General features: G+C 36.7%; 1 protein-coding gene across 1 annotated transcript; it reads right to left on the bottom strand.

Moving 5' to 3' along the window:
- Positions 1 to 937: 937 nt before the first annotated feature.
- On the bottom strand, positions 938 to 10166 carry LOC105944710 (olfactory receptor 1030-like). The gene is made up of 2 exons (XM_012950956.2): positions 9219 to 10166; positions 938 to 1111 (listed from the first exon to the last, which is right to left on the bottom strand). The coding sequence occupies exons 1-2, from the start codon at positions 10164 to 10166 to the stop codon at positions 938 to 940; spliced, it is 1122 nt and encodes a 373-aa protein (XP_012806410.2).
- Between the last annotated feature and the right edge of the window lie 1158 nt (positions 10167 to 11324).

Genomic DNA, 11324 nt, shown 5'->3' with positions numbered 1-11324 from the left:
CCAGAGATGCAGATGCACCTAAGAGCCCATCACTGAAGTAGACTTAACATGCTCCCAGCATGGCTTAGGCAATTTTGCAGAAGGGGCAGAAAGATTGTTAGAGCCACAAGTTGGGACATTTTGCACAGAGAAATTATCTCTCCCTCCCCTATAATGCATGACTCATAATCCCTATTGGGTTGACTTGCATCCCCAACAAGGAAGGCCTCTTCAGAAAAGAGGCAGGGAAGAGGGAATCAATGGTACCAATATGTGTTGTCTACATATTACATATGTCCATATCTAATTTAAAATAATTAAAAATAGACATCCAGAGGCCACAGAGAGAGCAATACTAAATCAAATCTCTATCTTGCCTACCAAAGCTCAGAAAACATCATGGAGGAGGGGGCAGAAAGATTGTAAGAGCCTCAGGATGGGTGGTAATAGCCTGAGACACCATGCTTCCCCATCCCTGAAGAGTCTGACTGAGGCATCTTGGTACAAAAATTGGTACAATAAATACCAATTACCCCGTAAATAACCTTCAGCAGAAATGGGTCAGGGGAAGGTGAGAGTCTATGTGTGCAACCATTTTACTGAAAAATCTATAAATTTAAAAAATGATAGCTTTTCTTTTATTAAAAAAAAAGGAGATGAAGCCTTCAGAGGTTATCAATAAGAGAAGAAACAAGATTGTGTCAGCTCATGGAAATAAAGAAGAAAAATATGTAAAATGTGCATCTGGACAAAATACATAACTGATCTCTGTCCATTTCAAGTTAAAAGATTTGAAGATCCTTATTCAGAACAGAAATTTCAAGCCATGGATGCAGACCATTAAATTATAGCTGGGGCTTTTCAAGCCTTGTAAAACACAAACTGTCCACCTGTGAACCAGCTGAATTAGGAAGAACAGGAAGTAGAAAGTGGAGAGCACTTTAGGGGAACAGGGCTTTTACAGTGAACAGGTTTTATTTTTACTTTGAGCATGAATGGGGTCAAGTTTAGTTTTCCTCATCTCTTCTCCCCTAAAAAAGTCCCTGGCAGTCTGCAGTTTGCTGAAGGCCATTAATGCCACAAGAAATCTGGTCTTTCCTAGTTTCTTTTTCCCTAATGCAGTTCTCCTTTCCTAAAAACCAGATGTGAAGATGTGAATAAGACTGTAAGGCGCCTGTACACTTGGTATGGGCACTGGACTGACCAGCCCATCCTCCCATCCTCCCATCCTCCCATCCAGTAAAACCTTATTAAGTCCGAGGCAGTTATCATTAAACATACCCTACTTCAAGAGACCCTTGGTTACAGAAGCTTTGTCTTCTTTCCTTCTGTTAAGTTTTGTGTTAAAATCCTTCTAACCCTCACCCCTATGGTCTATAGATATCATTATTTGAATTTAAAGGCAAGAACATGGAGGCCACTAACTCAGTGGAAATTCTATGTGAACATGAGCATTCTATCCCCTAACATCTGAGGTAAAAGCCAAACCAAGGGCCAGCAAAGGTTTCATTGTTCTCAGAATCTCAAAGCACAGGCAGTGTGAAACACGCAGAATGTGATAAGTGACAATGCAGTTAAGAGTTTGGTTGCTTTCCTCGAATCCAAAATAAGTAAGCAAATAATGAGGTTGCAGCCAAAAAAGCAGCAATCTTTGGGCCAAATGAGGATGTACCAGAGGGTAACTACTTCCAAAATTTTGTAGGCTATTCAATGATGAGTGAAGGAGAAAGGATCAGAGAAAATGAGAAGAGGTAAGGAAAACAGCAAGGATCCACAGTGGCAATGGTTCTTAATTTTGCCCTCATTTGTTTGTTTCTTCATTTGTTTACATTAGCCCATTGGAAACTCCAGTGAAACTGAGTCCTTACAAAGTGAAGACGTTCACTCAGTGTCTTACCACCCCAACAATAAGGAACTCATAGATCAGGTGGAGCTATGTCTACAAGCTCTCTGTGAGAATAAGCCCCATTCCTCATCTGAAGATAGCCTTAGACTTTCTTGTGGTGAGCATACTTTCCTCTCTTCTGGTGGTTTTTCACCAGTGTGGGATATACACAGTATCAACCAAGATCAAACCAAACACAAATAAACCCAGTGTCTGACCACTTAAGCTCCTAGTCTGCTGCTAGCAGGAGAAAACTGTATATATAAATATATGATTTTAGGGGATTCCTAAGTGAAAGTTGGGAAATATTCCAAAGTGAAATTTTCTCTACAATTGTTCTAGATATCTGTGGGACAATTACATTTTGTAATTTTGTCAGTCTGTGCCTGTAAAGTTAGAAATAACCAATAACCTTAATATAAACTGTAAAAAAATATATATAAAGTAGTTGCTTTTAAGCAAGTAGTCTTCAAGGTGACAAAATCTGAAAATAAATTGTCATTTCACCATGCAATTGATAGGCTGCATGGCTGGACATCCTTCTGCCCTTACTTCACACAGTCACTGAAAGTCCTATCTTCCTTCACTGCTAATGATCAAGAAGGGTTGCTCCTCAATTTGTAGAATCAAGAATTAGAACATATATTTGGCCTCATAATGCTACTATAGTATAATTTCCACTTGGCTGTAAAAAGAGAGATAAAAACTCAAGGAGTTCTAATTCTTACACATATCTTTTCTCAGCCTATGTAGAAGCTTCTTGATGCTTCTCTAAACTGTATAATGTACCCTTTTTATACCAGTATGAGGGAGATAGAGACATTCTTAAGCAGGTTGCAGAGGAACTTTGGAGTAGTGATAATATGTGTCTCAGTGGGAATTACCCTTCTTGCTTTTAATTGTAATATTTTGGCATCTGAAGCTAATTAGCCACTTTATTCATATTTTCTATAATTTTATACTTAAAATTATTTGTCCTATGAGCTCTGTAGAGGATAAACTGAGTTCTTCTTGATATTCTTTTTGTTTTTCTCATAATACTTAATATGAAATCTATCAACTTTCTTACCAAGTTTTCGTGTCCAACAGAGTACTGACAACTCCAGAGACAAGGTTTCACAGTGGATTGATAAAACTAATTATTTTCCACAACTGAAATTTGTGTATCTTGAATAGAAAACTCCTGTTTTTTTCACTTTCATCTTTCTGATCTACTGTGGTATGAGTTTGACTATCACAGACACTTTATATAATCAGTTGGGACCTGTAGTATTTGCCATTTTGTGACTGGATTATTCCTTTATGCTAATATATATCTTCATCCATGTCACATATAGCAGGATCACCATTTTATTAGATTGAATAGCAACCCATTTATATGCTATATTTCTTTTTATTTTTGGAAGGGAAGGAGATTCAAGGCAGGGTCTCATTCTGGATCAGGCTGACTTGGAACTCATTCTGTAGTCCCAGACTGGCCTCAAACTCACAGTGACATCTCCTACCTATGTCTCCTAAGTGCTGGTATTAAAGTTGCACACCACTGGCTGTATAAATTATTTCTTTTCCATTGCAACAGGTATCTTTCAACAGGCATCTGAGTTCTTCCCATATCTGACTGATTGTTACTAATGTTACACAGAATGTGAAAGTCAAAATCCTGAGTTTAATATATATATATATATATATATATGGAGAGAGAGAGAGAGAGAGAGAGAGAGAGAGAGAGAGAGAGAAGTATTGCAGGATTATATGGTAATTATATGTGGTTTTAAATTTTTGAATCATCTCTATGCATTTTTCATAACCACTAAAATTCTTTTTATTTCCACCAATCATGTGTAAGGGTTGCAATTTTTCTAAATCTTCCCTAAATGTTATGCTTACAATAGCAGTCACTATGTAGAAATTCACTACTGGGAGAATACCCAATATAAAAATATGTTTTGGGCTAGAGAAATATTTTAGTTTTTAAGGCACCTTAATGCATAGCCTAAGGACTCATGTTTGACTCCCCAGATTCCACATAAGCCAAACATGCAAGGTGACATATGTTCAGTGTCACACATGCACACAAGATGGTGCACATGTCTGGGGTTCAATTACAGTGGTTGGAGACCCTAGCATTTCCTAGCAATTTCTCACACATACATAGATACACACACACACACACACACACACACATTCACTCTATCTCATAAGAAAAGGCTGGTCTGTTGGGTTTGCCTCAAGAAAAGAATCAGTCAAATCCACTGACATTGTTATGTTCATTCCAAACAATTGCATTTATTTTATGGTACATATCTAGAGATCTGTGTCACAGAATTAAGCTAAGGATGCTCATCTCACTTTCATGCTTACACACACATACATGATAACATATCCACATATGTATTGAGCAAAAAAAAATGACATAAATCATACAAAGCCTGATATAACATATATGGTCCTATGTGTGCTTGAAAGTGTGACTGTTTATATTTGTGTAAAAAAGGAATTTTATTTTTTTAATCTAGGAAGGTGATTCAATGTTTGACGAGGATTATGAATTGCAACACTACTCATGCTCAAGGTGAATGTCCCTAGCATAGCTCTAGCAGAGTCAGGGCATCATTACTTGCCACAGCTGGTGAACGATACCAGCAAAAGTGAGCTTGATTATGGCAAGAGTGAAGGGGCTATAATACCTCAAAGGCTGCCACAGCAACAAATTTCTTCCAGTAAGGCTCTACCTCCCAAATTACAATCAGCTGAGGACCATGCATTCAGAACACACGAGTCTGTGGGGAACTTTTATTTCAAACCATCATGAAATGTTTCTGTCAATATGTTTTGTTTCCTGGATAATTCATCTAGTAACTGTATTAATATGAGAGAGTTGAATGTGTCTTTATCAAGTCTTTAAAAGTCTCTCATGCCATCTCTGGAGGTTCTGGCATATTCAATGTTTTTCTATAACAAAATAAGCATCCACTGAAATGACATTGGTTTTGGAAACACTTGGTTTATCTCTGCATGTTCAATAATATGTTTCTTCTGTTCCTTATTCATAGGAAAGCTGCTTGCTGGGGGAGTAGTCATCTCATTCTATACCCTATCACCTGGGCAAGGTCTCACGCAGCTATGACTCAGCAACTTTGAGCACTGTGCAGTTCTGTGTCCTTTTTGGCCTACAAGTCATGTGTGTCCTGTAAGTGTGCTAATGGCATAACCTTCGTGCATCGCTGGCCTCTTGTGTGACCTGCCATCTCATTGGAGAATAGGGACTAGGATAGTAAAAGTGAGGAGTGAAAAGAAGAGATGGGAGAAGAGGTAATTAAGAGAAGGAAAAGAGGAAGAAGGGATTGAGAGGAAAAAATGGAGTGAATCACTGGGGAGAGGAGGACAGAAAGAGGAGAGTGTCTATTTTGCTTTAGTATCTGTATTACATAATTCAGAGTTACAGTATGAGAACTACTCACAGAGTATCAGATCTCTATACTTACCACTCTAAGAAACTTAATAGAGGTAGAATTATCTTTATGTAAGGGAAGTTTTTAACTTACAGATAGTAAATATTGTCTTATGTCATTAAGAAATACCCATTTAAAGAAGAGACATTTATTGCTTAATTTTGTTCATCTCATTTTTTGGGGAAAAAGTAATGGTTGTGTTTTCCAGAGGTGAGATTTGTAGCTTTGATGATTATACAATTGGAATAATATGATCGGCTATGGTAGAGTTAAGACATATTAATATGCATAAATGAGGAAAGAGTATCTTCTGAATTAAAAAAAAACACATCAATCTTATTTAAGCTGGGCTAATTCTCTCAAGATTTAGTCTCAGCAAAACACTCAGAAGTCTAAATCTGGAATATTCTAATCTATAATCAAAAGATACATTAATTTATTCCTGAAGATATCAAAATATATGTTCTCTACTGAACCACCATTACTTGGGAGAGTAATGGAGGAACTTAAAAAATCATATTTCTGAGTCTCTATTGAATATATTGTAGATATTAAGAGACAGAAATGTCATGTTCCTGCCTCCAATTTTAGAATTCCACTTGAAATATAAGTTCTACATTTCTATTAAAATACAAGTCTCATTTCATTCATTAATGTATGTACTCATCCAATAAATATTTGACTAGCTTAATTTATGGAGAAGACATTATTCTTGGTACCTATAAGAGTGTCAAAAATCATGTTTGTCTATTCATTTTTCATGCATATGGTATGAAGGTTGAGCAAACCATCTATTACAAAGTTGGATGAATCTGTAATGGCCTATATAATCTTCAACTGACTATTACAACTTCCTAATTGAAATGCTTTCCTTCCTTTAACTTTTCTTTATGGTCCGCATATATTTATGTCTTCTATATTCCCTTAAAAATAATCCAAGAGGATTTTGGCTTGGGTCTGTGTATTTCCTTGGTGCATGTCTTTAAGCTTTACTGCAGTACTCAAGTGATAATGTCACTATTTTAGTTTTGCTCAAATCTTATTTCCACTGAGTTGTTTACTCAAACTGCATCTCTCCATCCACCACCACCTACTTTATCTTTCTGCACTGGTATTAATTAACACCCATGTGAAAGGCACATGTCTTCAGGTTTATGAACTCCCTGTAGGAAAGAGATAATGGGGCTGGAGAGATGGCTTAGAGGTTAAGCACTTGCCTGTGAAGCCTAAGGACCCCGGTTCGAGGCTCGGTTCCCCAGGTCCCACGTTAGCCAGATGCACAAGGGGGCTCATGTGTCTGGAGTTCGTTTGCAGTGGCTGGAGGCCCTGGCGCGCCCATTCTCTCTCTCTCCCTCTATCTGTCTTTCTCTCTGTGTCTGTCGCTCTCAAATAAATAAATTTTAAAAAAAGAAAGAGATAATGATCTCAGCATTCAAAACTGATGGGCACTAACTACTGAACATATTAATCCATAGTAAAGGAAATCTTGAACAGTGGGTAATCATATAAGTAAATACATATATGGGACTAAACTTAAGGTACAATTCAATTTTTTTCTCTCTCATTGTTTTAATGTCACCACCACATACATAAAATAAGTTTTGTGAGCCCTTTAAAGTAGTGATAGGCATGAGCTGTAGAGAGAATCCAGGTATTTTCATATATTTTAAATATATATTCTATCATTGATACTTCAAGAAAATATCATGTAAGCTTGTGGTTAAGGAAAGACTTGTATTTCTATAAAGATAACTTTTAGCAATAAATGGGTTGACATATTGCTACTAGCATAAAGATTCTATAAGCAGACTGAAATATACATGAAAAGACAGGATTTTTTTAAATTTTTTTTTTTTGTTCATTTTTTTATTTATTTATCTGAGAGTGACAGACACAGAGAGAAAGACAGGTAGAGGGAGAGAGAGAGAATGGGCGCGCCAGGGCCTCCAGCCTCTGCAAACAAACTCCAGACGCGTGCGCCCCCTTGTGCATCTGGCTAACGTGGAACCTGGGGAACCAAGCCTCGAACCGGGGTCCTTAGGCTTCACAGGCAAGCGCTTAACCGCTAAGCCATCTCTCCAGCCCAAAAGACAGGATTTTAAAATTCAATGGGAAATATAAAAAATTCAAAACTGCTAACATTGTTTTTATTAAGTGTTTGAATCTCATTCTTTTCTGCAAGAAATGCAATATGGAAAGGATGAAAGTCCTAAGTAGGTGAAATCAAATATCTAGAACACTGGGGAAATACCTTCACTAGAGAGCACATTATTTAAACAACATTCACAAAGTAAAGCTCAACAAAACATTAATAAATTCAAATGATACAAAAATGAATATTTTGAAATGGAAAGCTCAGTGGCTAAAGAGCTTGCTTATGTATAAAACCTGACTTCTTGTGTTCAATTCTCCAGTACCTATGAATAGCAAAACAAAAAAAGTGATACATGTGTCTGGAGTTTATTTGAAGTGATAGGAGGCCCTGGCACACCCCATTACTCTCTCCTGCATAAAAAAGGCCTAAATAAATATAGTTAAGATAAACATTTTTCACATACCTAGACATAATGCATAAAATGAAATACAAGCCGTAAACACTGTGCAGTTATTTGCACTGGATATAACATCAAAATATTGATAACAAGTGCAGTATATTAAGTAGCTATTAGGAATAAATGGCACCAGGATAAAATAATAGAGAAGGAAAAAATAGATATCTAGTCACTTATACTTGACCAGTTATGATTCTCTGAAAAGTATCCCTTCCACAGGGGGAAAAAAAAAAAAAATCCTTTTATAATCAGGCTGAGAGCAGAGCTGATAGGTGAATAAATGAATAAATATTTAGGAAGGAATTTGGAGGCTACTTCCTGTCCCTAGGTGCTGGTGAGAGTTACAGATTTTCAAGAAGGAGGAGTTACTCTCTGAGGCAAAGCTACTAACAGCCACTAGTTAAACATGAAAAAGGGAAACAGTGAGGCTGATGGGGGTAAGGGAGGAAATATAGTGTGAAAATGATCAAAATATAAAATATAAGTATAGAAATATCAAAAACAAGTAAAAATCATATATAATATATATAAAAAGAATATGATATCCAAATGAAAAAAATATGTCCAAAGATTTTCTTTGAGCTATAACTTGTATAAAGTAAAAAAAAAATCATTTTATGGATGACGAGAATCAGTAAAATATTTGGATGCCTAATGAATCTAATGAATACTTATTTTCATAGCATTGGATAATTCTGTATTTTGTAACTTTGTAGCAGTGAGCACTATTTAGGTAATCATGTGTTCTTTGTTGATTTTTTTGATGTGTGCCTGTGTGTGTGCATGATGCATGTGTACTAATGACCATGTCCATGTGTGTAAGTATGAGTGCAACTATGCCACAGTGCATGTGTGAAGTTAAGAATGTCTTTATTTTCTATCCACCTCATTTGAGGCAGTGTTTCTTATTACTGTTGTCATTGTTGTTCATTGCTGCATTGGCCAGACTCTCTGGTCTTCCTGCTTGTGGAAAATTGTCCGGTTTCTGCTTGACACTTGTCATCAGTATTCTAGGACTACAGAAGTCAACTACAGCTTCTATCTTTTATGTGGGGACTGGGGATAGAAACCTGGGTAATTAGGTTTGAAGATTGAGTATCTTATCCACTGAGCCATCTTTGCAACCCCTCTATGTTGATTTTTAAAGAGTAATGACATCACTTGTAGGCAAGTTTCTGAGTTCTTATGATTTAAAACGTTTGTAAGGTTGTAGTGTAATCTCTACTTATCAAATTAACACAACAGAAAGTTCCATATGTGTATTAAGAAAACAAAAAAAAATTGAGAAGAGATGGTAACTTATTACTTTAAATGTATTCATTTATGAGACGATAAGGGTATTTGACATACCTGTGAGCACACTTTACTTAGCAATTGCTTCTGGAAAATTCTCTTTATTGCATTTTTAACATCTTTGTTCCTCAGACTATAGATAAAAGGGTTTAACATGGGACTCACAAAGATATAAAAAACGGCCACAATTTTACCCTGTTCTACAGATGTCTCAGAAGGAGGCCTCAGATGCATGCAGAACAATGTCCCAAAAAAGATCGTAACAGCTGTCAGATGAGACCCACAGGTAGAGAAGGCCTTGTGTCTGCCCTCTGCAGAGTGGATGCGCAGAATGGCTGTGAAGATGAAGATGTAGGAGATGAGTATGATGGTCAGAGAGCAGGTGAGGTTGGACCCGGCCACCACAAACATGGCAGTTTTTTTCACATAGGTATCAGAGCAGGCAAGCACCATGAGAGGTGGGTCTGCACAATAGAAATGATTGATCTCATTGGGGCCACAGAAGGACAGACGAAGCATCAGGATGGTCTGAATTAGACCATTTACAAAGCCATAAGTGTAAGGAGTGACAACAAGACAGAGGCAGACCCCTCTGGACATTTTGCTAGTGTATAACAAGGGCTTACAGATAGCCATGTAGCGATCATAGGCCATCACTGCAAGCATATAGTAATCTGTGATGATCAAAGCAATGAAACAGTGGAATTGTATAATGCAACCAGTAAAAGAAATACTTTTTCTCTTGGACAAGAAATTAGCAAGCATCTGAGGGGCTACAGTGGTGACGTAACAGAGATCTACAAAGGAGAGATGGCTAAGGAAGAAGTACATTGGTGTGTGAAGCTTCGAGTCACTTCTGATTAAGAACATCATGCTCACGTTGCCAGTTACCGTGACGAGGTAGATCACTAAGAAGACCACAAAGAGCACGGGCTGGAGGTCTGCTCGGCCAGTCAGTCCCAGGAGAATGAACTCAGTCACTGTTGTGTAGTTCTTTAACGTCATTCTTGGCTTCAATTAAGACCTAAAGAAAATAAATTAAAATGTATATGAATATTGTTATACATTCAACATCCCATATCTTCAGGTGATATCTCTTTTTCCTCTTTCAAGCTTGCAAATACATATGACATAGAAAAATGGCCTTGGAAGTATGTGTTTAATTTTTTAAATATCTGAATTTCTATGGAGCTCCATGTGTTATATGTGTGTATGTGTGCATGTATTTATACATACATGTGCCCCTTCTGAAAGTGATGTTCTGCCAGGGTTCCTATAAGATTTCATATTAACTCATTTATGTTTTCCATGGTTTCAAGATGCTCCCACATTCATTAATAAAAATTTGTTATCCCAAGGCTCCCTTATTCTAACATTATTTTAAAATTTTATGTATTTTATGTTTAATTTTTGAGAGAGAGATGCTGCGTCAAAGAGAATGGGCCCAACAGGCCCTCTAGGTTCTGCAAATTAACTCAAGATACATGTGCCACCTTGTACATCTGTCTTACGAGGATTCTGGGGAATCAAACCTGGGTCATTTGGCTTTGCAGGCAAGCACCTTAATCACTAAGCAATCTTTTCAGCCCATTTTTTTTTTAATTTTTAAGAATTACTCCATTATTTCACTTGTGATTTTTGTTTTTATTCCAGGGAGAGAAATAATTGGTTTGGGGAGAATAAAAATAGATCTTGATTACTTGTATATAAAATATTTATCACATATGCCCAGTAGGTAGATATTCTTATAAAGAAAGCTGTACACATATAGGTATATTGATTGTTTTAAATACTTATAAGAGGGTAATGCTTAAGGGGTAAAAATATATGTAAAAATTCTGCTAGGGAAATGGGCAGTAATGAAAAAGAATGGAGAAACAAGTCCTCACACTGTAGTGATTTGCTTTATCTCTTCCTCACTCTAACACTTGTAAGATATTTCAGCAATGCTAAAACATCTATTCAATGTAGGTCCCTTGAAGTATAAATTGTATCATGAAAGTTGCCACTGAGACAGTAGCTAGGAAACCTAGTGAATCATTCATGTTTGTGTAGGATAAAAGTAATTAAAAATTATATCAGGCCACATTGAATTCTACCTTCATGACATATTTCCAGGTTGTTACATTCACTATGCTAAGATAGTTTCAGCACCAATGACAG

Source organism: Jaculus jaculus, chromosome 1, assembly GCF_020740685.1.
Source record: "Jaculus jaculus isolate mJacJac1 chromosome 1, mJacJac1.mat.Y.cur, whole genome shotgun sequence".
In the NCBI taxonomy this organism is placed as follows: Eukaryota; Metazoa; Chordata; class Mammalia; order Rodentia; family Dipodidae; genus Jaculus; species Jaculus jaculus.
The sequence above is the reverse complement of the archived record's forward strand: the minus strand, read 5'-3'. Positions and strand labels throughout refer to the sequence as shown.